This window comes from Pavona decussata, unplaced genomic scaffold (genome assembly GCF_977016875.1).
Source record: "Pavona decussata unplaced genomic scaffold, jaPavDecu1.1 SCAFFOLD_37, whole genome shotgun sequence".
Lineage (NCBI taxonomy): Eukaryota > Metazoa > Cnidaria > Anthozoa > Scleractinia > Agariciidae > Pavona > Pavona decussata.
The window spans coordinates 2,054,935-2,080,935 of NW_028145459.1; the positions used below are offsets into that span (position 1 = coordinate 2,054,935).

Below are 26,001 nucleotides of genomic sequence, written 5' to 3' on the forward strand. Positions count from 1 at the left end.
CTGTGAACTTATAAAAAAAACGCTAGCCAGGTGCTGTACAATGTTTCCGCTCTTATTTGAAGAGGACTGTTTCAAAACTAACCGACCATCCGCGTTATCCAATGACAACCGTCTTCAGGAATAATCACAAAAGGCAGAAGTATCAATATTATTTGAAAAGTAAAACACGCTGTCGGCTGAATAAAAAAAATAAAACATTAAAAGAGTTATGAATTTGCCTCTGTTGTTGTTGTTTTTTTTTTTTTAGTGAATTTGCCTCTGTTGTTAGGATCTGATTTTAAAGCTTTCGTTCTCTAGATCTGAAAGTGTTTTGTCTCGGTCGTGGACAGAAGCGGATACTCGAGCATCAAGCTCTTACAAAGTTTTCAAAGCTCTCCTACTTTCAGGTACGTATCGCCCGTAATTTGTTTTATTTTTGTAAGTCATTTTTAACGAGTTTTTAGCTTTATCTTTTTACGGAATACTTTGGAATTTTTTCATTAAAACGTGTAGACTGAGAACAAACGTTGTTGGTAATGATACCAGGGCTAGAATTCAGTTAATCGGCTTTTTAAGTTGCCATTTTTAAAAAATGTTCCCCGTTAAGTGAAACCAAGGTTAGCACTAATAACATCCAATATATAGTTTTACTGTGAGTTTCTGGGTGTTAGTTCCGTCTCGTACATTTCGCTTAAAAACTCGTAAAGTTTAGCGGGCAGCCTCTTTGTCACTCCAAAATATCAAATAGTTACCCTTTCTCAAAAATGAGAACAACTAAGTTCACTTAATAGAAGAGAAGAAAAAGGTTGCTGATGTTCTTTTTCCGAGAGAAGCGGACCGGTGTATTAATTTATCGCGAGATCCAAACATACAGTATCAAAATATAAATTCAGAATAAAACGTGTTTTTCATAATATATGATTTCATCAATGATAAAAACGGAGCGGAGGTCCATTTAGCTAGACAAAAGTCACTTGCCTTGACGTAGTGATAAAATAGTGAAAAATTCCGACAACTAATGTTTGTGAGAAATACATTTTTTATTGAGCGACACAGGCCTGATACTAGGAATAAGAAAATGCAACTTCTCTCAAAAGAGTCAAATCTATGACTATAAAACTGCTAGTTTGGATGGTCTTAAAAAAACGAAAAAATATCAATTACAAGCTTTAGAAGCTGCATTTGGGCAAATAATGACCGTCGTAAATCTTTATTTCTTGTCTACCACATACATATACTCAATAGTGAAGAATATATAACAAAATTTTACACGCCTTGTGAGCTAGGTACGGTCTAAATTTTCATTTGTAATTTTCGCGTTATCCTTGCGCCATTATGCGGCTACAATAGGACCAGGATGTCTTTTCGACTCGAAGAAAAAACAATTTCAAGCCATGCAACTCCTCCTTACAACTAGAAATGTCAAACTGATTTTACAAATTGTGGTGTAAAATTACATCTTCATTCTCTACAGAAATGGCTTCACTCTTCATTACGTCATTTGTTGCCATAACACTTACAGCGAGTACATGTGGCGACGAGCCGTTAAGCGACGCAAACAACAACAAGGATCAACAAATTGAAGTAGAATCACTTCGTCAAATTGTGGGCGATCTTTCCAGGCAAGTCATGCTACAGCAGTTGTTTGTGGGCGATCTTTCCAGGCAAGTTATGCTACAGCAGTTGTTTGTTGAAGAACGCATCAGGTCTCATGGTGACTCCGGGGTAAAACAAGTGCGTCTCGGCCACGAGGGAACACGTAACTACTTTGCAGACACCCACGGCCACTCCAAAAGGGTCATGACCATTCATGAACACGCTAATAACATCCGTACTATTGGTCTGGGAGAATTCATCGCGGTCCTCAATGGAGTGGAATTCAGGACCAGGCACAATGATTACGCACTCGTCATGGCCAATAAAGCCAGTAAAGACTACCATGCAACAGAACCGATTCCATTCCCAGAAGTACCACCAGAGGTCCAAAATAAAGCAACCGTTGATGAGCAGGTCGTTGAGATGCGCGAATGGTTTAAGGCATGGAAAAATCAAGATCACTCTGTCAGAGATTACCGAAAGTACTTCAAGCCAGTACTTTGCTATCTGGAAGGTGCATGGACAACAGCAACAGAAGACATCGATGAACCCTTTGAAAGTGACAGGCATTTTATTGACGCAAAAACCTGGTTAGATCTACAAGAAAAGATCCGCTTCACATCCTATACTGGAAGGAAAGACAATCTAGAGAACTTTTCCTTCCTACCCACAACCATCATAGACATCATCAATGAAACTATCCCTGTTTTCGCCCAATGGAATTATCGTATTTTGTGTCATCCAGTGAGTCGTGACATTCCATTGAACAGGTTTCGTGTAGTTGATGAGTTTCATGCAAGACTTCCTGCGCGAACAAAATACGAAGAACACGCTGACACCAGAGCAGCAAGATTCCAACTCAACCCTCAAGACTCAGGTACGTGGGACAAATACGAGAGCTACAACGATCCGACGTTTTCACTACTGGATGAGCTCATGGGTGAGATTCCTGGGAAAGATAATTATCAAGGGAGCCTGACGGATGAAGCGTTTGGTCTTCCGGCCTACACAATTGACCCCAAGAAAACTGGAAAATTGAACACTGCTTACTATCATCGCTGGTTCAAGGTTCTGAAGAGAGGTGCAATGGGCCAGTCCATAAGACATCGAGGCTACGCAGATGAAAACTTGTTCATGGCTATGACAACACAACCCAAAGTGGCAGGAATGAAACTGACCACCTGCAAGAAAAGGAGGGGGAAAGAACGTTGCAAGACAGTCAGCCAGAAGTTCTCGTACGCCATCCCACTTGAGATAATCTACTTGACACCCTTAAACAGATGGAATCCGTTTAACATTGAGTACAAAGGTCTTGCAGACAGTCCGCTAGGAGAAACTGTTTTTGCCGATGGCCGCAATGGAGGAAGATCCACAAAAACGGCGTACAATGGCACAAACAGTAAGAAGTATTACCACACCCCCTCAGCATTCTATTCAGGGGAGGAAGTCAGCACCGATGCCGCAGACACAACCCAAAACAGCGTTGGAGTTCTGGATAAGGATGGAGTCGTCAGGATTACTCGAGCCAGTGGAACACGTATTTTCCTTCCTTCCATTAGTGGAGTGGGTATATGTCGTCAGAGGTACCCCATAATGCCCGTCCATGGAGAAGGCAGCGCCGTGTGGAAGGAACTTGAAGCAACAAAAGACATCCTGATGAAGTCCAAGACGTATGGCTTCACCTACAGGGAGCCTCTTGGTGGAGACTCTGGTGTTAGACCAACCGAACCTAAAAAACCCTTGACACTGAAAATGCAGGACGCAACCAAGGATCCCCCAGGTGCACACAGCCACGAAGTTGAGTTGACGCAAACAGAAGTGGACCAGGCCAAGAGATTAGGAACAATCTTCACCTTGACGACAACAACTGGAGCCGGTCACCAGCACACCATCAATGTGCTTTATAGAGGTGAAGCTTGGCGGATAGGTCGTTGTGACGAATTCGATACACAGAATCACCGATGCCGCGACATGCATGGGAAGTTTCTTATTGAAGTCTCTGGCGTTTAGAAGCGCTTAGCCTACCACAATAGTAGACAGCTATGTTAAATAAAGAATGCATCCCTATAGAAGAGTCAAATAGAATAAAGATGCAAAATTGCGTGGAAAATTAAAGTGGGGTTAAATAAAAACGAGAAGCACAAAGAAGTGAACTAGTTTGTTTTAATCTCTGAGATTACCCTACGCTCCAAAATAAGAAATTGAATTTCTCTTTGTTTACGATTTAGCAAAACATAACTTTTACCCGGTGACGTGAAAACACGCACAAGAGTTCTTGGACATGTGGAGACGAAGGCAAGGCTAGCAAAACACAAACATGAGATACTCAATAGCATGCACTTCATGCCCTTGGTGAAATCAGGGGAGTTCAAAACCTAAATTACTTTTTTCATTCCTTTTCTGAGAGCTAGCATTATTTGAGAACGTAGAACGAACACATTTACGGAGTGACATTTTTAGCGAAACCCTTGCACCAAAACAATAACTCAAGATAACTTTTAGGCAATGATTTCCAAAACAAACCGTTTTTGTGCTACAATTCCCCATTTGTCGCTTTTTTCTGTTTTTTGTTCAAAACTATGCCACTGCATGATATTAATATTATAAAGGAAATAACTACTCTAATATTTGACAAGGCACCTTTTCACTAACATCAAATTGCTCCTTAGAGCACTGAGAATAAAATACCAAGGGATTATTCCAGGGAAGATCACACAACATCAGTTGCTTGGGGATTCCTTTAAACTACAGATGAAGAACTAGAAAAAAATTGGCCATTTTTTTCAATTCAAGTTCCAATCGATTTCAATCCTGGCCATCCATAACCAAAGATTATAAATACTGGTCTCCTTGCACTAGTAGGATAATTGTTGACAAAACTGAACCATTAATTTAATGTTCTTAATGATACTAATTTGTTTTTTGGGTATTCAAAGGGACACTAAAATAGGGGACAGTGCCCTATTGAGAAAAAGAAAATCGACCAGTTCGACAACAACCATAACGCGACATTCAAAACTAGGAAAAATAAATTAAATGACTTATAGGAAGTTTTACTGAGAAAATTCATCCCAGCAACCTGAAACACTTTTAAGTGTAAATATATCAAGACATCAGACGAAATAGATTACATTAAAATCCTAATTTGGCGCCGAGGCTTAGGGGATTAAAACATTGGAAACTAATTATTCGTATTTGAACCTTGATGTAATTTGCCTTATTTTCAGAGTCAAGTGAGACAATTGGCCTGTTGGCCTTCTCACGTTTTTTTTAAATAAACATGAGCATGAAAACTTGTAAAACGTCTACGCGAAAACGTGATAAAGGCGAGCTTTCTCACACTGTCACGTGATCTAGCCACCGACTGCTCCGAGATTAGGCTATTAATTACGTTCACAATTGACATGAGTCGTCCATACTGCTGTAATCACGCCAAATCATGAAAAATTGAGACCACTTTACTTAATACGTAATAACCAGTATTAGAATTTATAGTTTCTCTCTTTATTACTTACTGCACTGAACTCTCTCCATATATCTGATTTGAAGCAGCGTTCGGGATGTAAGCGACTGAGTGAAACTTGTGTCTGGTACATCTGCGAGCAGTCCGCTTTGTTGTCAGGAATTACAATCGCACGGCGAGCGTAGGAGTTTTACTACACCAGCTGGGATGGAATTCACTTCAAAGCAGAAGGAAAGCAATGAGACTGCATATTGTATAAGTTGCAGATGGAATGCCGCATTTAATCCTAATGCTACGGGCCAGCAGACATCTGAATTCAAATACGTACGAAGTACCATATTCAAAAACTAACCATCACAAGTACTCGTTTTCCCCGCTCACAATAAGGGAATGAAACTCGTTACCCGAAGATATTGCCACTCTGCCGAACTTGGACTCTTTTGAAAAAGTACTAGTTTAATGACCGTATCTGTTTGTGTCCTTTACTTATCTATTTTTAGCATACCTCAGTGACCGACTATCGCGTAACGCGAAATCTGATTGGCTACACAGGTGCCGTCTATCGATCGATAGACGGCAGTTTGTCAGAGCGCGCGCGATTTAGCATGCATCATTGCACAACTATATCAAAATTTATGAAATAAAAAGATCTTTTTGGCTTCATAGATCGATCACTGAGGTATGCTAAAACAATTAGACGGCTCGCTATCGCCTTTGATTGTTGGCTCGGGGCTTCGCCCCTCGCCAACTATCAGCCGATAGAAACCTCGAGCTCCCCGTCTAATTGTTAAATATTTGTTTATTTATTGTTCATCTTTTTAAAATTTGCATACTGTTAGCCAATTTATTTATTTATTTATTTACTTTTAACGACCCCTCACAAGAATCTTCATTTTTGAAGGGGGTGGGGTTTCTTGGATGAAGAAGAAGAAGAAGAAGAAGAAGAAGAAGAAGAAGAAGAAGAAGAAGAAGAGGAAGAAGAAGAAGAAGAAGAAGAAGGACCTACAGCGGAACTCCGCTACCTTGAACTCGCTTAACTCCAACTCCCTGCTAACTCGAACTAATTTTGTCTATAATTCCCATGCAAAGTACAGGCAATTTATAAAAGACGTATTGCACCCAGGTTATACGTGATTGTGAAGAATGATAATACCACAGTATTTATTAGTTTTAAAAGGATAATGGAAATTCAAAGCTAAGATAACCCCGCTTTATAACTTGCACTAATTTTTGTTTCCCTTCGGAGTTCGAGTTAGTGAGGTTCTACTATATTTTACCAAGGACCTCCCCGAGTTGGAGCACCCGACTTAAGTGTGGAAGTCCCTGTAATTCACCGTATATGTTGGCTTGACTGTGATTGGTCAAAAGGTGTCACGACGCAGTATGCCCCATTTTTGATACATTATCACTACGACAACCAAAGTTTGACCGGGAGTCCCCAACATCTGCCATCTCACAGATATATACTTAAAGATTTCTGTAAGTTGTAGCAAATTTAGAAGTATTCTTGGTTTTCACCCACGTGACCTCCCCCTTGACGACGGTTGCTATCCGCCATGTTGGTGCCTAAACAAACGCGCTCAATAGATAGATCACAGTGAGAAAGAAAGCGTGGCAATGGTGCTTTGCATTGTTTTTGATTGTGGAAGTCGAAGTGACCGAGACAAAGGGATTGGATATTATCGAATACCTTCAGTGGCAACCAACAAAGGAGAATTTGAAGAAGAACTGACTACAGAGCGGAGAGAAAATTGGATAATTTAAGCGATCAGTCGCGGAGACACGGCATCGAAAAACGTGCTCAAAAGCGAACGGGTATGTGGCAAGCATTTTGTTTCTGGGAAGCCAGCTCTTTCCTGGGATAAGCACAACGTTGATTGGGTGCCCACATTGCAACTGGGCAAGAAAAATTATCGTCCTCAATTAGACCATGAAGCGAACGCAGAGAGAGCTGAAAGGGCAAAGAAACGAGAGAAACTTGCGGTCGAACGACAAGAACGCGAAGTGCCAGAGAAACGTCGAAAGCTCCTAGAAAGCAGCCTTCCTTCTACATTCCAGTTGCTCAGATCGACTTTAGGCAGCCAAGTACTTCGACAAAAGAAGAGGGAAGTCGAAACGAAGGGAATGAGGAGGCGTTTTCTTCAGATATAGCGGCCATAGCAGTTAGCGAAGGTGAATAAATCGAACCGGAAACTGTTAAAGTCGACGCCGAGTGCCGAACCACCGAGTTTGACTACATGTTTCAAACAACTAAATATCAAGCCCCAAATAAGGATTTCTTTGACACTCACAGACGATAAAATTTGCTTTTACACTGGGCTACCGTCTATGGAAGTACTAATGGTTGTTTTTAAGCACGTCTCCCCACATTTTACATGACAAACACAGCCGCTCAACTGATTTTAAGAGTTCATCATTGTACTTATGAAACTAAGACTAAATGTACCGTTGCAGGATCTTGCATACCGGTTCGTTGTTTCAGTGTCAACAATTTCCAGAATATTTTCCCACTGGATTGTTTCGATGGACACAAGGTTATTTCCCTTTGTGTACTGGCCTGTCAGGGACCAACTGTGGAGAACAATGCCACAGTGCTTCCAGTATGCATTCGGAAAGAAAACAACTGTTGTGATCGACTGCTTTGAAGCGTTTATTGAGAGACCTTTAAACTTGCTAGCCAGGGCACAGACTTTTTCAAGTTACAAACATCATAACACAATCAAAATTCTTGCAGGCATCACACCACAAGGAACTATTTCATTTGTATCTGAAGCCTGGGGAGGTCGTGTCTCAGATAAATTTTTAACTGAGAACTGTGGCTTCCTGGACAAACTGATTCCTGGAGACATGGTGATGGCCGATCGGGGATTCACCATCACTGAGAGTGTTGGACTGAGAAATGCTAAACTAGTTATACCGGCTTTCACAAAAGGCAAATTTCAGCTCAACCCAGTGGACGTGGAGCAGACAAGAGGCATTGCGAATGTGTGGATTCATGTTGAACGTGTTATTGGACTGCTTTGACGGAAGTTCACTATACTGGAAGGCACCTTGCCAACTGACTTTCTGATATGTAATCATGAAATCTCTGACAGGCGTACTGCATTGGTAGATCATATGATAAGAATTTGTGCAGCTCTTGTTAATTTTTTCCTCCTATTGTACCCTTTTGATTAGATCAACTTCACATTTATATACCTTAACCCTTTCACTCCCAAGAGTGCCAAATATCAAAATGCAAGAAAAATTCCAAATTTCATTTTGTACAATATTGGAAAACAAATGGTACCATGCAAAAGTACTGCCGAAGAGGTTTCATTTGAATAGTCACACCATAGGATTTCGTCCACAGACTAAAAAGTGAGAACTTTAAAATTACAGGTCTCCATAATTGACTCTGGGAGTGAAAGGGTTAAGTCTTCTGATTAAGCCACCTGGGTGTTTAATTTATTTCAGGGGATAGATAATATAATTTTAAGTTAATATGACAACCATGAAAGGGAAATTGCAATAGTTAACAGCTTAGGCCTTAGGTCACCTTGTGACTTTCTACATAGTGCCATCAATGTCACGAGAAATGATTATTACTTGTGGAATTATTTATTTTGGCTCACTTGTTATGTGATGTTAGCCCTGGTGAAGGGTCTTTGTTCCCATTGAGACTTTGTTACAAATGTTATAAAATTTGGGAGGGGACGAAGAGCTCCAGCTATCTTGATAGACTCAGACCCCAGGATAGCTGCGTTAAGATGGTAACAATGAGTACATAGTTGGTTGATGATCAGTCTTTTCGAGAGGATAAGGACCTCTCAGGACCTGGGGCCAGTTTGGACCCCATGTGAGGCCAGGGCCTGGGAATTAGGACCCCATAGATGGGAATAAGGCCTCCCAGTGGCCTGGGGATGATGACCCCATGTGAGGCTTAGCACTCTCGTTTCCAAGCGACCTGACCTGTATGATCCTTAAAGATGGATGTGTATCGGCAACTCGAGTACTTCATCCCCTACCCCTTTTTCCCACATATTCGTTGTCTTGTGTTATTTCATGGGTTGGGAACATTAAAGAAAAATTATACGCAAATCTCAAAAATAGCGAAAATTTGTAAGAGGTCTTTTTCTGAAAGGGGAGGGATGGCTTAATAAATTTCTTTTTCTAAAGAGGGGTGGCTTAATTAGAGGATTGGTATGATTTTGTAAAGGAAATATGTAAGTTCATTTATATCATGCCTCCGGCTACTGGATATTCTAAGTTTACAACAGTGTTCACTTCCCCTGTAAAAAGATGTAATGACCTCTGCCCTCTTAAATGTCCATTCCCCTTTTACGTTTAGGTATAATATTTTCTTTGAATTTTGCTTTTGCAAACGTTGTTACATCTGTAATGGTATAACTTTGTGTTCTTCGGCAAAAGAAATACAGGTGTCCCACACTTACTGACATGCAGTGCATGGGTGGTGGGAATGTGTGGTTCCAGAAAATATTCATTCCCACCCCATGGAAGGTCGTTGGAAATTCCAAGAGGAAGGGGGTCTCAACAGCCAAAATTTATGAGGGAAAGTATGAACCTTAATTGGAAATTCCAGGGGGGGAAGGAGGGCTCAAAAGAAAAAACCTTCCATGAGGGTGGTGTGGATATTATCTGAAACCACACAATGGCTGCCTAATATTCTATGTGAAGGCTTTGTCTGAATTGCTTTAAATCAAAGCCACAGAATCAAAAATTGAAATGCCTGAAAACGATAAAATACAAAATTACAGTCTGACGATTTTGCATGTTCCATTTACTGTTGTAAAATAGTCATCTGTTTTTAAAATTAAGGAAACAAGCTGATTCTGCCATTTCATAGACATGTTGTTAAATGAGGTCTCATACCTTGCACATCAAAGTTCATAAATGTGGGGTCTACTCCAAACACTAAACAGGTGGCAAATGCAACTGCAAAAACCCCACAGTCACTTCCATTGGTTTGTTGCTGCACTGGCTTTGGGTCAAGGGCAATCAAACGTCCCCCTATCAAATCATTTGTTTGTTCCTCTACTTCTTGAACTATGACTGAGTCATGATAGAGGCTATCAAAAAGGTTTACATATCCAGGCACACACCCAATGATCGTTTCCAGTGTGCAAAATTTGAACAAATTCACCACTAACAACATCAAAATTTCTCACAGGGCCAAGTGTTGGTCGCTGAAAACCTGCGATTGCCGGATTCTCAGCCTGTAATAAAACATGAGCTCGTTGAATGATATCACAGTCTAGGCATCCAGGAGGGTTAATAATTAATTTCAAAATGGTCCAATTGGCCAATGCACTGGTCTTGTCAGTTTCACCCTGGGTGGCTTTTGTTATAACGACATCACTTTCATCCTCACTACTGGAGGAGTCTGACAAAGAAGAACAAGTGGTAGAGGTGGTTGTAGCTTGGGCAGGGGCAACCTTTTTGCATGCAGGGCATTTCCAGGTAGTTCTGTGATTGTTTGGCATTCGCTTCAAATCAACACAAGCAAGGTGGAAGTACGTTCCATTTTTGCAGCTTTCTCCATGGTACTCAACTAACTTGTCGGTGGGGGTAGGCTTTGCCTTGTAAATACAAATACTATCACATTTCACCGCTGCATGATCTGACACAACAGTAGGCCGTCAGGATTTTCTGGTATTCCTTTCCCTCTTGAACTGAGGAAGTCTGGAACAGTGAGGGCAGTACCAGGTCTTTGGCATTGCGACGGAGGTGAGAGAGAGACAAGAAAGATGAAACCTTTGGTAAGGGCAGTCCTTGTTGCAACATAAAATGCTGTCCTCGTCTCTTTCTATGCGACAAAAACAAATTACATCCTTGCTTGGTAGTGTAGGTGGTACTGTGCACCTTCGGGTATACCACCGTCCCAAAATCTCTGGGAGAATGCATATTCTCCAGAATAATTCTAGTTTAGGCAAAACAAAGTCCCAGTGCTGCGCATCTGGATATATACGCTGCACAAATAAATGAATGTTTTTTGCCTTATCAATGGCACACACAACAAAGTCATCATATTGCAGATTTGGGACTGAGAAAAGCTGCTGCTGTACTTGATAGTAATACCTGTCACTTTTTTTTCAGCTGTAAATTCCCATTAACTTTTTCCAGGCAGGAATTTTTATGTTTAACATAGTCCTCAAAGTTGCCATCAACAATGACTATTGGACATTTAACTTTTCCATCTCCATTTCCACAGCAGTCACAGGACACAAGAATATCAGGGGTGGCATGAAGAAATGAATTCTCTTTGTTGATGAATAACCCACGCTTCTTGACCTCTAAATTCACATGACGTGCTCTCATGGATGCTTCATATGCCTTTATGGCATCACTTTCGTGCTTTTGGCCATACCTCGTAGCTTTGGTGTTGACTTTATAGAGGCCTGGGTAATAAATTGTCTTAATCAAAGACTGGGAGGGCTGAGCAAGGTTTGTGTGAAGGGCTGAGAAGCACTGAGATGCACCAATTCTGCCAGCACGATGTCTATAAAAACCAGAACCACTTGCTTGAGCGCGTGTGCTGATTTCTACTTTGCTAATGTGTTCTTCAGGAACACCCAGCGTTACTCCAACACACATTTTGATTAATTCCGGGTAGTCCAGTTTAAGATTTTCCGTTTCAAACAAGTCAGGAATAATTGGCATCTTGCGGCTATCGTCAATAAATTGGTCGGCATGGGGATCGATTAGGCTAAGTGCTACAGCTTTGATTTTGCAAGCGTAGACTTCCTGCATTTCTCCAAATGATGGAATGGCATTGGATGCAAACTGGGTTTGATCGCAGCGTTCTTCTGTTTTGCTTCCTTCCCCAGTATTTTGATGTAATGTCTCGATTTTCTGTTCCAGCGCGCTTTTGAGTTTTTTAGCTGATGAAAAGTTTATGTCCCTTCCCTTTGCATATGGTACTTTGTTGACATATGTTGGTAAAATCCATGTGCATTTCGTTTGTGTACAGGCGAGCTTTCCATGAATCCGTGTCACAGCTTCGATATCAAACGTCACGCTCGCTAGATGAGAACAGGATTCAGCCAGTGCTGCCTTGCAGCCTAAGCAATGCGCGGAGATAATGGTGCCGTCCTTTTCTACAATCATCCAAATGTTCACAAGAGGATCGTTCATTCGCTGTGAATGTCTCACCTTGGCCACAACAACAATCTTGCCCGCGATTTCTTTCCCTTGAGCTGACGCAACGAAACCAGAAACCATTTGGTTGTACGCCTCCAAACTTTTGAAGGCCTTAAATTGCTTATTTGTTTAATAACTCGTTTCCAAAACTAAATAGGATAGCAAGTCCGAGACCTCTATGGGAGGCAAACATTCTGAGCTGAACTGCTCGCTCGGTATGGCCGCTGGATCTACGCCAACCACAAAAATTTTCTTTAAATAGCGCACTCGGACGTTGTGGTTTTGGGTCGCTTTCTTGGGAAATATCCATTAGAAAGATGAATTACTCGAAGAGTTTGAACAAGAGCGCTTAGAAATGGCATAGATTTGCATACAATTTCACACCGCACGTGGGCACCAACATGGCGGAAACCTAATTTGCATAATCTAATGCCGTCAGCTGAAAACCGAGAATATACGTATTAGATGTGGGTGGACATTTTGAAAGGCGTTTAAGTGATATCTTCCTAAACTCCCTTGACGCTCTTAAAAATTCAAATCGTATTTAAAAAAATTGAAATTAAAATTAAACCAAGGAAATACTACGCCCTGTCGTCAAAGCAGAGGATTTCAGAAAGGTTAGATTCGTTCGTGCTTCCAGCCAAAATATTTGAATGATAGCAATCACAATAACATTTATTTCGTTAAGAATTTCAAGTCAGGAATCATATCATAAGTAGGGAGATTATGATGATCAGGGTAAGTGAAGCCGTTAGGGAGGACTATTTGTGGTGAAAACTACTTACGTTTACGTTTCTATAACCTGAGCAGAAGTAATCGTCAGAGACAACAAATTCGAGTGCTGGCGTTTAGATGGTTATCCTTTCGCCAAAGCGAACCCTTCTGATGAAGGGCTAACGCTCGAAACGTCAGCACTGAAATCTCTTCACGGTGGCTTAAGTACCATATGAACTTTGTTTTGTTGATAAACCAAACATTCGTTTCTACTCCCCACCGACGAAGCAGCGCAGTTTCTTTAGAAAAAACCCCTCTTATAAAGGAAATTGTAGATCGTCAGTAGATGGCTTATAAACCTGATTGGTCAACGAAGTCACGATGCGAGTAAATAAAACCAATCATTTGTTGATTGACCCATCAATTTTCTGAGTTGAGGAATCAGCATTTTATTCTCGAGAATCGGGCTTCTAACTTAACGCATTTGTTTTGGTTTTGTAGTAACCAATAACTTTTATGCGGGGATATAAGTATCTGCAGAGGTGCTGCATTCAAGACACCTGAGAAGGAAGTGGTGAAGGCTATCTTTGTAAGTAATATGTCAAAAACGAGGGCGAGTGCTTTATCACGGGTTCCAAATACTGAGAAACAGATGAAAGCACGAGGCCGCAGGCCGAGTGCTTTCATCTGTTTCGAGGTATTTGGAACCCGTGATAAAGCACGAAGCCCGAGTTTTTGACATGTCTTTTCAAATGAAACAATAAGAAATTAATCTCATCAAAATGCAAATGTTTGATCTCAGATGAAAAACATGTTTCATCTCAGATGAAAACCTGGTGGTGTTTCATCTGGTGTTTCATTGGGGTATCAAGATTCATCCACCCTCAGGCATGTTAAGGCATGGCCAAAAGCCTCATTTGCATAAAAAATAGAAAACAATCATAACATTTCGTACATTAAACACAAAACTGTCAAACTTGGTAGTTATATAAAACTTGAAGACCTTAACTGGTTTTTGCTTCAAAGTGATTAGCATTTTGGTCACGTGACCTGTAAATGATCATTGATTGTTAAAGATCTTCTAAGCCAAATGGGGTATATAAAATGAAATAGTATTTAATCTCCTTTGGTGTCATACGTTTACATGTCAAGGGCTTGAAATGAATTAGCCTTGTTTGCGTGTCCACATTGAATAGCAGTCCTGTAATTAAGGGAAATAGGTCACGTGACATTAGAAATGACTTAATAACTTCTAATAGGAATGACAGGTACCACCATACAAGGCTAATTAACAATGAACTTTCATAGTGTAATAGTATGACACCCGAAAAGGTTTGATTATAGTTTGTTTTATATACCCCGTTTTACTTTAAAGATTTTAGACGTTAATCATCATTTAATGGTCACGTGACCAAAATGTTCCACACTTTAAAGCAAGAATCAGTTAAGGTCATCAGGTTTCATAAGACTGCCAAGTTTGACGTTTCTTTGTTCAATCCACGAAACGTTATGATTGTTTTCTGATTTTATGCAAATGAGGCTTTTGGCCATGCCTTAATATGCCTGAGCCTGACCGAAATGGAGGTCATTTATTGGCTTTTGACTGCATGAATTATTAATGAGTTTGAGAAATAACATTGAAAAACTTGGTCATCATGATGCTCGAGTTTTTGATGGATCATGGTTTATTTGTTAACCCAGTTAGAAAGAAGTCACTGATGCGAATAAAGGTGTAGTTTTCTTCATGTAATTGACTCTTCATAACCAATACCGACACAGGGTTCTTGTTCGGAGTCGGTAACCGGTTATTTTTACCGTCTATTCACGAAGAAGTTATCGGCTATTGTAAAAAGACTGTTTCCGAAATTATGAAACCACTATCAAAATTCATCGCATTTTGAAATAAAGCGTTAACCCATCCTTGGTTTTTGGAATTTCCTTTTCACAAAATAATGTAAAACGATCAAACAGATAATATCACGTTCAAAATCCATCGCCTCTAAATAAGCCACTTTTGGTTTGAGCACTGAGCATTGAGTTGAAATGCACTGGTGGCTATTCCTATAGTAAGCACTTCCTTTAAGAACTTGACTTGAGGTTGCTGAAGGGCTAGGGGTAAAATGTAAACTGGAAAATCTCCCTTCTTTTCACAGGCAGGGAAAACGGGATTTAACGCCCTGGGAATTGGATCTTTGCAAAATTGGGATTGTAAGATATGGGTTAGGTAATGAGATTTGTAAACCCTACCCCTCTTGCCTCAGTACTCCTGGTCACATTTTCTGACTTGTTCTTATACTTATGCTCCTAGTTAAGTAAATCGAGATTATATGCTATTTTTAAACGAAAAATCATCAGAATAATATAAAAACTGCATATTAAAAATTGAAAATGTTTGTTTGCAAGTGACAGGTGGGCGTCTTACGGCGCTTCAAAAACAAATCCAAATTCTTCTTTCAACACTCTGCGTAAGACTGTTTTATTGAGAAAAGTAACTTAACATTGAGAAGAGTAACCAAAAAAGTTTCCAACGGCAAGAACAGTAATGGATGAAAACTTGCGAATATCATGTTACTTGAGTACGTTCCAACAGAAAGGCAAAAATGTCATTTATCTTTCCAGGTGAGATTTACTTTTGCATGACACACAGCAAAATATTTACATTGAAGATAACTCAATCATTGGAACAATTGTTCGGAACTAATGGGTCTAAATTAAGTAACGTTTAAAAAACGAGCAGGAGTGTTTTATTGGGTTTTAAACCACGAGGCTCAGCCTAGTGGTTCTAAACAAAACACCTGCTGAAGTTTTTTGAACGGCTTCAAAAACATTCCTGGAAAAGCGTGTGTCAATAGAGTTCATAACAATTATTCTTTTGTCAACGTTAGGAATTAACATAAGAGAAAAACACTGCATATTAATGAGGAGTAATTTATCAGCTGACAAAACACCGCATACTAATGAGAAGTGTTTTATATCAGCTGATAAAACACCGCATACTAATAAGGAGGAGGTTTATCAATATAAAGTCACTGTACGTGATGTATTATCGACCATTTAATAGGTCAATGGGCGTATGAATTATTAATAAGTTTTTGAAGCAAATTAAATATTACGCTGCTGAAGTTGAAAGCCGAAAATGCCTTTTCCCGCTTTTTTTACGTCCAGACAACTGCTTAACAAGCTACTCACAAAGAAGTAGATGCAAGGAATTTTATGCTGTTCTCCATAAAAGTACCTTGATTTAAAGTGAACTGTGAACTTATAAAAAAAAAAAACGCTAGCCAGGTGCTGTACAATGTTTACGCTCTTATTTGAAGAGGACTGTTTCAAAACTAACCGACCATCCGCGTTATACAATGACAACTGTCTTCAGGAGTAATCACAAAAGGCAGAAGTATCAATATTATTTGAAAAGTAAAACACGCTGTCGGCTAAATAAAAGAAATAAAACATTAAAAGCGTTATGAATTTGCCTCTGTTGTAAGGATCTGATTTTAAAGCTTTCGTTATGTAGATCTGAAAGTGTTTTGTCTTGGTCGTGGACTGAAGCGGATACTCAAGCATCAAGCTCTTACAAAGTTTTCAAAGCTTCTCTACTTTCAGGTACGTATCGCCCGTAATTTGTTTTCTTTTTGTAAGTCAGTTGTAAGGAGTTTTTCATTTTATCTTTTTACGGAATACTTTGGAATTTTTTCATTAGAACGTGTAGCCTGAGAACAAACGTGGCTGGGAATGTTACCAGGGCTAGAATTCAGTTTATCGGCTTATTTAAGTTGCCCTTTTTAAAAATGTTCCCCGTAAAGTGAAACCAAGGTTAGCACTAATAACATCCAATATATGGTTTTACTGTGAGTTTCTGGGTGTTAGTTCCGTCACGTACATTTTGCTTAAAAACTCGTAAAGTTTAGCAGGCAGCCTCTTCGTCAATCCAAAATATCATATAGTTACCCTCTCTCAAAAATGAGAACAGCTAAGTTCACTAAATAGAAGAGAAGAAAAAGGTTGCTGATATTCTTTTTTCGAGAGAAGCGGATCGGTGTATTAATTTATCGCCAGATACAAACATCCAGTATCAAAATACAAATTCAGAATAAAAATGTGTTTTTCATAATGATTTCATCAATGATAAAAACTGAGCGGAGAACCATTTAGCTAGACAAAAGTCACTTGCCTTAACATAGGGGTAAAATAGTGAAAAATTCCGACAATTAATGTTTGTGAGAGATACATTTTTTTAGTGAGTGACACAGGCCTGATACTCGGAATAACAAAATGCAACTTCACCCAACAGGAGTCAAATCTATGACCATAAAACTACTAGTTTGGATTCTCTAAAAATTCGGTTACAAAAAAAAAACGAAAAAAAATATCAATTACAAGCTGCATTTGTGCAAATGGCGACCGTCGTAAATCTTTATTTCTTGTCTACAACATACATATACTCAATAGTGAAGAATATATAACAAAATTTTATACGCCTTGTGAGCTAGGTCTAAATTTTCATTTGTAAGTTTCGCGTTATCCTTGCGCAATTACGCGGCTAGAATAGGACCAGGATGTCTTTTCAACTCGAAGAAAAAACAATTTCAGCCATGCAACTCCTCTTTACAACTAGAAACGTCAAAGCGATTTACAAATTGTGGTGTAAAATTGCATCTTCTTTCTCTACAGAAATGGCCTCATTCTTCATTACGTTACTCGTTGCCATAACACTTACAGCGAGTACATGTGGCGACGAGCCGTTAAGCGACGCAAACAACAACCGGGATCAACAAATTGAAATGGAATCACTTCGTCAAATTGTGGGTGATCTTTCCAGGCAAGTCATGCTACAGCAGATGTTTGTGGAAGAACGCATCAGGTCTCATGGTGACTCCGGGGTAAAGCAAGTGCGTCTCGGCCACGAGGGAACACGTAACTACTTTGCAGACACCCACGGCCACTCCAAAAGGGTCATGACCATTCATGAACACGCTAATAACATCCGTACTATTGGTCTGGGAGAATTCATCGCGGTCCTCAATGGAGTGGAATTCAGGACCAGGCACAATGATTACGCACTCGTCATGGCCAATAAAGCCAGTAAAGATTACCATGCAACAGAACCGATTCCATTCCCAGAAGTACCACCAGAGGTCCAAAATAAAGCAACCGTTGATGAGCAGGTCGTTGAGATGCGCGAATGGTTTAAGGCATGGCAAAATCAAGATCACTCTGTCAGAGATTACCGAAAGTACTTCAAGCCAGTACTTTGCTATCTGGAAGGTGCATGGACGACAGCAACAGAAGACATCGATGAACCCTTTGAAAGTGACAGGCATTTTATTGACGCAAAAACCTGGTTAGATCTACAAGAAAAGATCCGCTTCACATCCTATACTGGAAGGAAAGACAATCTAGAGAACTTTTCCTTCCTACCCACCACCATCATAGACATCATCAATGAAACGATCCCTGTTTTCGCCCAGTGGAATTATCGTATTTTGTGTCATCCAGTGAGTCGTGACATCCCATTGAACAGGTTTCGTGTAGTTGATGAGTTTCATGCAAGACTTCCTGCTCGAACAAAATACGAAGAACACGCTGACACCAGAGCAGCAAGATTCCAACTCAACCCTCAAGACTCAGGTACGTGGGACAAATACGAGAGCTACAACGATCCGACGTTTTCACTACTGGATGAGCTCATGAGTGAGATTCCTGGGAAAGATAATTACCAAGGGAGCCTGACGGATGAAGCGTTTGGTCTTCCGGCCTACACAATTGACCCCAAGAAAACTGGAAAATTGAACGCTGCTTACTATCATCGCTGGTTCAAGGTTCTGGAGAAAGGTGCAATGGGCCAGTCCATAAGACATCGAGGCTACGCAGATGAAAACTTGTTCATGGCTATGACAACACAACCCAAAGTAGCAGGAATGAAACTGACCACCTGCAAGAAAAGGAGGAGAAAAGAAATTTGCACGACAGTCAGCCAGAAGTACTCGTACGCCATCCCACTTGAGATAATCTACCTGACACCCTTAAACAGATGGAATCCATTTGACCTTGAGTACAAAGGCCTTGTAGACAGTCCGCTAGGAGAAACTGTTTCTGCCAATGATCGCAATGGAGGAAGATCCACAAAAACGGCGTACAATGGCACAAACAGTAAGAGGTATTATCAAACACCCTCAGCTTTCTTTTCAGGAGAGGAAGTCAGCACCGATGCCGCAGACACAACCCAAAACAGCGTTGGAGTTCTGGATAAGGATGGAGTCGTCAGGATTACTCGAGCCAGTGGAACACGTATCTTCCTTCCTTCCATTAGTGGAGTGGGTGTATGTCGTCAGAGGTACCCCATAATGCCCGTCCATGGAGAAGGCAGCGCCGTGTGGAAGGAACTTGAAGCAACAAAAGACATCCTGATGAAGTCCAAGACGTATGGCTTCACCTACAGGGAGCCTCTTGGTGGAGACTCTGGTGAAGAAACAACCGAACCTGAAAAACCCTTAACACTGAAAATGCAGGACGCAACCAAGGATCCCCCAGGTGCACACAGCCACGAAGTTGAGTTGACGCAAACAGAAGTGGACCAGGCCAAGAGATTAGGAACAATCTTCACCTTGACGACAACAACTGGAGCCGGTCACCAGCACACCATCAATGTGCTTTATAGAGGTGATGCTTGGCGGATAGGTCGTTGTGACGAATTCGATACAGAGAATCACCGATGCCGCGACATGCATGGGAAGTTTCTTATTGAAGTCTCTGGCGTTTAGAAGCACTTAGCCTACCATAATAGTAGACAGCTATAGTAAATAAAGAACGCATCCCTATAGAAGAGTCAAATAGACTTAAGATGCGAAATTGCGTGGGAAATTAAGGAGAGGTTAAATAAAAACGAGAAGCAGAAAGTAGAACACTGGTTTGTTTTGATCTCTGAGATTACCTTATGCCCCTAAATAAGAAATTGAATTTCTCTTTGTTTATGATTGAGCAAAAACATAACTTTTACCCAGTGACGTGAAAACACGCACGAGAGTTCTTGGACTTGTGGAAACGAAGGCAAGGCTATCAAAACACAAGCATGAGATACTCAGTAGCATGTACTTCATGCCGTTGGTGAAATCAGGGGGTTTCAAAGCCTAAATTTACTTTTTCCATTCCTGAAATGAGAGCTAGCATTATTTGAGAACGTAGAACGAACACATTCACTGAGTGACATTTTTGGCGAAAACCTTGCACCAAAAAATTAACTCAAGATAACTTTAAGGCAATGATTTCCAAAACAAACCGTTTTTGTGCTACAATTTCCCGATTGTCGCTTTTTTCTGATTTTTGTTCAAAACTACTCTTATATTTGACAAGGCACCTTTTTACTGACTTCAAATTGCTCTTAAGAGCACTGAGAATAAAATACTAAGGGATTACTCCTGGGAAGATCAAGCAACATCAGTAGCTTGGGGATTCTTTTAACTACGGATGAAGAACTAGAAAAAATTTGGCCATTTTTTTCAATTCAAGTTGCAATTGATTTCAATCCTGGCCATCCATAACCAAAGATTAGCTAAAGATTATAAATGCTGGTCTCCCTGCACTAGTAGGATAATTGTTAACAAAACTGAACCATTATTTTAATGTTCTTAATGATGCAAATTTGTTTTTTGGGTATTCAAAGTGACACTAAAAATTGGGGACAGTGCCCTATTAAGAAATAATAAATTCCGATCGACAACAACCATAACGCGGCATTCAAAACTAGGAAAACTAAATTAAATGACTTATAGGAAATTTTAGTGAGGAAATTCATCCCAGCAACCTGAAACACTTAATATACTAAGACATGAGACGAAAGAGATCAATTTCGTTACGAGGCTTTGAGGATTAAGACAGTGGAAATAACTTATTCATATTTGAACCCTGATGTAATTTGCGTTATTTTGCCATAAGTCTCAGAGTCAAGTAAGACAATTGGCCTGTTGGCCTGCTCACGTTTATTAAATAAACATGAGCATGAAAACCTGTAAAAACCGTGATAAAGGCGAACTTTCTCACACTGTCACGTGATCTAGCCACCGACTGCTCCGAGATTAGGCTATTAATTACGTTCACACTTGACATGGGTAATCACGCTAAGTCATGAAAAATTGAGCAAGCTTTACTTAATACATGATAACCAGTCTTTGAATTTATAGTTTCTCTCCTTATTACCGACTGCACTGAACTCTCTCGATATATCTGATTTGAAGCAGCATTCGGGACGTAAGAGACTGAGTGAAACTTGTGTCTGGTACATCTGCGAGCAGTCCGCTTTGTAGTCAGGAATTACAATCGCACGGCGAGCGTAGGAGTTTACTACACCAGCTGGGATGGAATTCACTTCAAAGTAGAAGGAAAGCAATGAGACTGCATGTTGTATAAGTTGCACCATGGCCTAGTGGCAGCAGATGGAATCCCGCAGTTAATCCTAATGCGACGGGCCAGCAGGCATCTGAATTCAAATGCGTAAGAAGTACCCTATATTCAAAAACTAACTATCACAAATACTCGTTTTTCCCACTCACAATAAGGGAATGGAACTCGTTACCCGAAGATATTGCCACCCTGCCGAACAAGGACTCTTTCGAAAAAGCACTAGTTTTATGACTGTATCCGTTTGTGTCCTTTACTTATCTATTTATTCCTCGCGAAGCGAGGGCCGAAGGCCCGAGCGTAGCGAGGTTAATAAATTTGTCGGGCCGAGCCGGCCCGAGTGGAGCTAAGCCGCGCGAATTCGAGCGAAAAATATATTTATATATATATATATATATATGTATGTTTATATATTTAGTTGAAGGTGTCCGCAATGACGTCAGACTGTCTGGCGTCGTCTGAAAAAAATTTGCATACATCGGAAAAAATATGCGTGCATGATCAAATTTCAACTGCAATGTTCATCAATATTCACTGATGCAGAATTATCTCTCCAGAATCTTTTCCCTTTCTTCCAGAAATCTTTTTTTGTGAAAGATTGCATTGAAGAAATTACACGTTTCGTGGCCGCGGTAAAATAATTTTCCGTGGGAAATAAATTCATCGAACACGACAGCGCTTCACGCCCGTTGTGCATTTCATCGCGTCAGAAATAGATTTTTAACCGCAAACTAGCCCGTGGAACTACGAAAAGACCATGCTCATCAAAATAGTTGCTATGTTCAGAAACCTTTTAATCTCCTCATTTGATGCTACAACACGAAAGAGGGCTTTCCACCCAGCCCCAGCTTCGCGAGGTTTTGCGAGTCACGTATTTCTAGTATTTGTTTATTTATGGTTCATCTGTTTATAATTTGCATATCGTTAGCCAATTTATTTATTTTATTTACTTAACGACCCCTCACATGCACAAGAATCTTCATTTTTGAAGGAGGTGGGGTTTCTTGGATGAAGAAGAAGAACAAAGACCTACAATAGAACTCCGCTAACTTGAACTCGCTTAACTCCAACTCCCCGATAGCTCGAACTAATTTTGTCTATAATTCCCATGCAAACTACAGGCAATTTATAAAAGACGTATTGCACCCAGGTTATACGTGATTGTGAAGAATGATAATACCACGATACTTATTAATTTTTAAAAGGATAATGGAAATTCAAAGCTAAGCTAACCCCGCAATATAACTTGCACTAATTTTTGTTTCCCTTCGGAGTTCGAGTTAGTGCATGAGGTTCTCCTATATTTTACCAAGGACCTCCCCGAGTTGGAGCACCCGACAAAAAGGTGGAACTCCCTGTAATCCACCGTATATGTTGGCTTGACTGTGATTGGTCAAAAGGTGACACGACGCAATATGCCCCATTTTTGATACATTATCACTACGACAACCAAAGTTGGACCGGGAGTCCCCAACATGTCAGTCTGTAAGTTGTCGCAAATTTAGAAATATATGCGTACTAGATGTGGGTGGACATTTTGAAAGGCGTTTAAGTGATTCCATGACGCTCTTAAACATTCAAATCATATCTAAAAAAATTGAAATTAAAATTAAACCAAGGAAAAACTACGCTCTTTCGTCAAAGCAGGGGACATCAAAAAGGTTAGATTCCTTCGTACTTTCAGCCAGAATATTTAAATGATAGTAATATTTGAACCGTTCTGGTGAAGGGCTAACGCTCGAAACGTCAGCACTGGAATCTCTTCACGGTGGCTTAAGTACCATATGAACTTTGTTGATAAACCAAACATTCGTTTCTACTCCCCACTGACGAAGCAGAGCAGCGCAGTTTCTTTAGAAACAAGACCTCTTACAAAGGAAATTGTAGATCGTCAGTAGATGGCTCATATAAACCTGATTGGACAACGAAGTCAAGATGCGAGTAAATAAAACCAATCATTTGTTGATATCTTCGTTTGAATCATCAATTTTCTGAGTTGAGGAATCAGCATTTTATTCCCGAGGATCGGGCTTCTTACTTAACGCATTTGTTTTGGTTTTGTAGTAACCAATCACTTTTATGCGGGGATATGAGCATCTGCATAGATGCTGCATTCAAGACACCCGAGAAGGAAGTGGTGAAGGCTATCTTTGTAAATAACATTGAAAAACTTGGTCATCATGATGCTCGAGTTTTTGATGGATCATGGTGAATTTGTTAACCCGACTAGGAAGAAGTCACTGATGCGAATAAAGGTGTAGTTTTCTTCATGTTATTGACTCTTCATCACACCAATACCGACTCAGGGTTCTTGTTCGGAGCCGGTAGCCGGTTATTTTTACCGTCTATTCACGAAAAAGTTATCGGCTACAGTGTAAAAATTGTTTCCGAAAATATGGAACCACTATCAAAATTCATCACATTTTGAAAAAAAGCTCAGCTTATCCTTGGTTTTTGAAATTTCCTTTCTGCAAATAATGTAAAACGATCAAACTGATAATATCACGTTCAAAATCCATCGGCTGCAAATAAGCCACTTTTGGTTTGAGCATTGAGCATTGAGTTGAAATGCACTGGTGGCTATTCCTAGTACGCACTTTCTTTAACAACTTGACTTGAGGTTGCTGAAGGGCTAGGGGTAAAATGTAAACTGGGAATTTCCCTTCTTTTCACAGGCAGGGAAAATGGGATTTAACGCACTGGGAATTGGATCTGGGCAAAATTGGGATTGTAAGATATGGGTTAGGAAATGAGATTTGTAAACCCCACCCCTCCTCCCTGAGTAGCCACGGCGTGGGCATAAACGCAACAACATTTTCTCTCTTGTTCTTATACTTATGCTCCTAGTTAAGTAAATCGAGATTATATTCTATGTTTTTGAGGGAAAATCATCAGAATAATATAAAAACTGCATATTTAAAATTGAAAATGTTTGTTTGTCAAGTGGCAGGTGGGCGTCTTCCGGCGCTTCGAAACAAATCCGAATTCTTCTTTCAACACTCTGCATAGGACTGTTTCATTGAGAAAATTGACTTACTATTGAGAAGAGTAACCAAAAAGCTTCCAACGGCGAGAACTAATGGAAGGGAACTTGCGAATATGATGCTACTTAAGTAAGTTCCAACAGAAAGGCAAAAATGTCATTTATCTTTCCAGTCGGGATTTACTTTGGCAAGACACACAGCAAAATATTTACATTGAAGATAACTCAATCATTAGAACAATTGTTAGGAACTAATGGGTCTAAATTAAGTAATGTTTAAAAAACGAGCAGGAGTGTTTAAAACCACGAGGCGCAGCCGAGTAGTTTTAAACCCGTTAAAACACGTGCTGCGAGTTTTTTGAACGGCTTCAAAAACATTCCTGGAAAAGCGTGTGTCAATAGAGTTCATAGCAATTATGAATTATGTTTTTGTGAACGTTGGGAATTAACATAAGAGAAAAACACCGCATACTAATGAGAAGTGTTTTATGGAGGTTTATTACTGCACATGATATATTATCGACCATTTGATAGGTCAATGCGCTTTTTTGCGAACAGTCAACAGCTTTACAGGCTATTCACAAAGGGAGTAGATGCAAGTAATTTTATGCTGGTTCCCCATAAAAGTGAAAAAAAAAAGTGAAATGGCTCTACTCAACGTAGCGAGCCTGGATAAGTGAACGGTTTTTTAATATCACCAACTTATAAAATAGCTAGCCAGGTGCTGTACAATGTTTAAGCTCTTATTTGAAGAGGACTGTTTCAAAACTAACCGACCGTCCGCGTTAACCAATGACAACCGCCTTCAGAAGTAATTACAAAAGGCAGAAGTATCAATATTATTTAAAAAGTAAAACACTCGAGAAGCGATGCAGACTATGTTGGCTTCACTAGTCGACACTTACATCAACGTGTGGAGGAACACAAGCGATCAACAATTGGCAATCACGTAAAGGGCGAGCATGGACAGGATCCAGAGACCATTAAAAGCAACTTCAAAATCCTGAAAAAGTGTCAGAACGAACTCGACTGCTTGATCTTCGAGATGTTGTTTATTCGCGACCTAAAGCCGAAACTGAACAAACAATGCGACTCAATCCGTGCGAAGTTATTTGTTTAATTATTTCACTTTTAAATACCTTTTAAATACCTTTTATCGTTTTTAGCGTTCCTTTCAATTTATCATTCACGCTATTATTTTCTTATATTGTTTAGATGTGAACATCTTAGAGCTTTTTAAGTCAGTATCTCATTAGTTTTTTCACAATTGTAAATAAGCACATGCTAATTTTGACTTCTCATCTTGAACTTGAAAATGACCGTCAGACGGTCGAAACGTCGTTCTCTTTCAGCGTTAACTTTTATAGTTAAGTCCATTTCGAAAAAATTGTTGATTCGTAATTAAAATGTTCCTTGTAAAGTAGAACCAAGCTAGGTTAGCACTGATAACATGCAATATATAACATTATGGGTTCCATAATGTTTGCTTTTAGCCAAGCCCCGAATACTCAAGCTGTTAGTTCAACACAACCGCAGACGGTGCACGCTCATACGAAACCTGTTTTTCTGTTGCAGAATCCAAAATGGGCCTTGACTTCAGCAAATTCCTGGTGGGCGATGTTGAAGAAGACGTGAAAGAGACAGTTCAAATACTGCAAAAGTAGTATCCGCTAAACTCGAAGCTTACGCTACAGAAATGGAGGCAAGTGCCTTTGAAGATAAATCCCTTCCC

The 26,001-nt window shown here is 40.0% G+C and overlaps 2 protein-coding genes and 2 pseudogenes across 2 annotated transcripts; 3 read left to right on the forward strand and 1 right to left on the reverse strand.

Annotated features, from left to right (window-relative positions):
* Nucleotides 1-250: 250 nt before the first annotated feature.
* Nucleotides 251-3,723, forward strand: LOC146483973 (uncharacterized). Its single transcript, XM_085105083.1, has 2 exons — nt 251-386; nt 1,454-3,723. The coding sequence occupies exon 2, from the start codon at nt 1,456-1,458 to the stop codon at nt 3,583-3,585; it is 2,130 nt and encodes a 709-aa protein (XP_084961209.1). The 5' UTR covers nt 251-386; nt 1,454-1,455; the 3' UTR covers nt 3,586-3,723.
* A 2,906-nt stretch (nt 3,724-6,629) lies between these two features.
* LOC146483974 (uncharacterized) lies at nt 6,630-8,215 on the forward strand (annotated as a pseudogene).
* Nucleotides 8,216-9,851: 1,636 nt separating this feature from the next.
* On the reverse strand, nt 9,852-13,928 carry LOC146483975 (uncharacterized; annotated as a pseudogene).
* Nucleotides 13,929-16,389: 2,461 nt separating this feature from the next.
* LOC146483976 (uncharacterized) lies at nt 16,390-19,785 on the forward strand. The gene is made up of 2 exons (XM_085105084.1): nt 16,390-16,495; nt 17,564-19,785. Exon 2 carries the CDS (start codon nt 17,566-17,568, stop codon nt 19,651-19,653), a length of 2,088 nt encoding a protein of 695 aa, XP_084961210.1. The 5' UTR covers nt 16,390-16,495; nt 17,564-17,565; the 3' UTR covers nt 19,654-19,785.
* Nucleotides 19,786-26,001: the final 6,216 nt, after the last annotated feature.

Coding starts and splice junctions, on each gene's coding strand:
- LOC146483973 (XM_085105083.1), top strand. CDS start 1,456: ATGGCTTCACTCTTCATTACGTCATTTGTTGCCATAACACTTACAGCG.
- LOC146483976 (XM_085105084.1), top strand. CDS start 17,566: ATGGCCTCATTCTTCATTACGTTACTCGTTGCCATAACACTTACAGCG.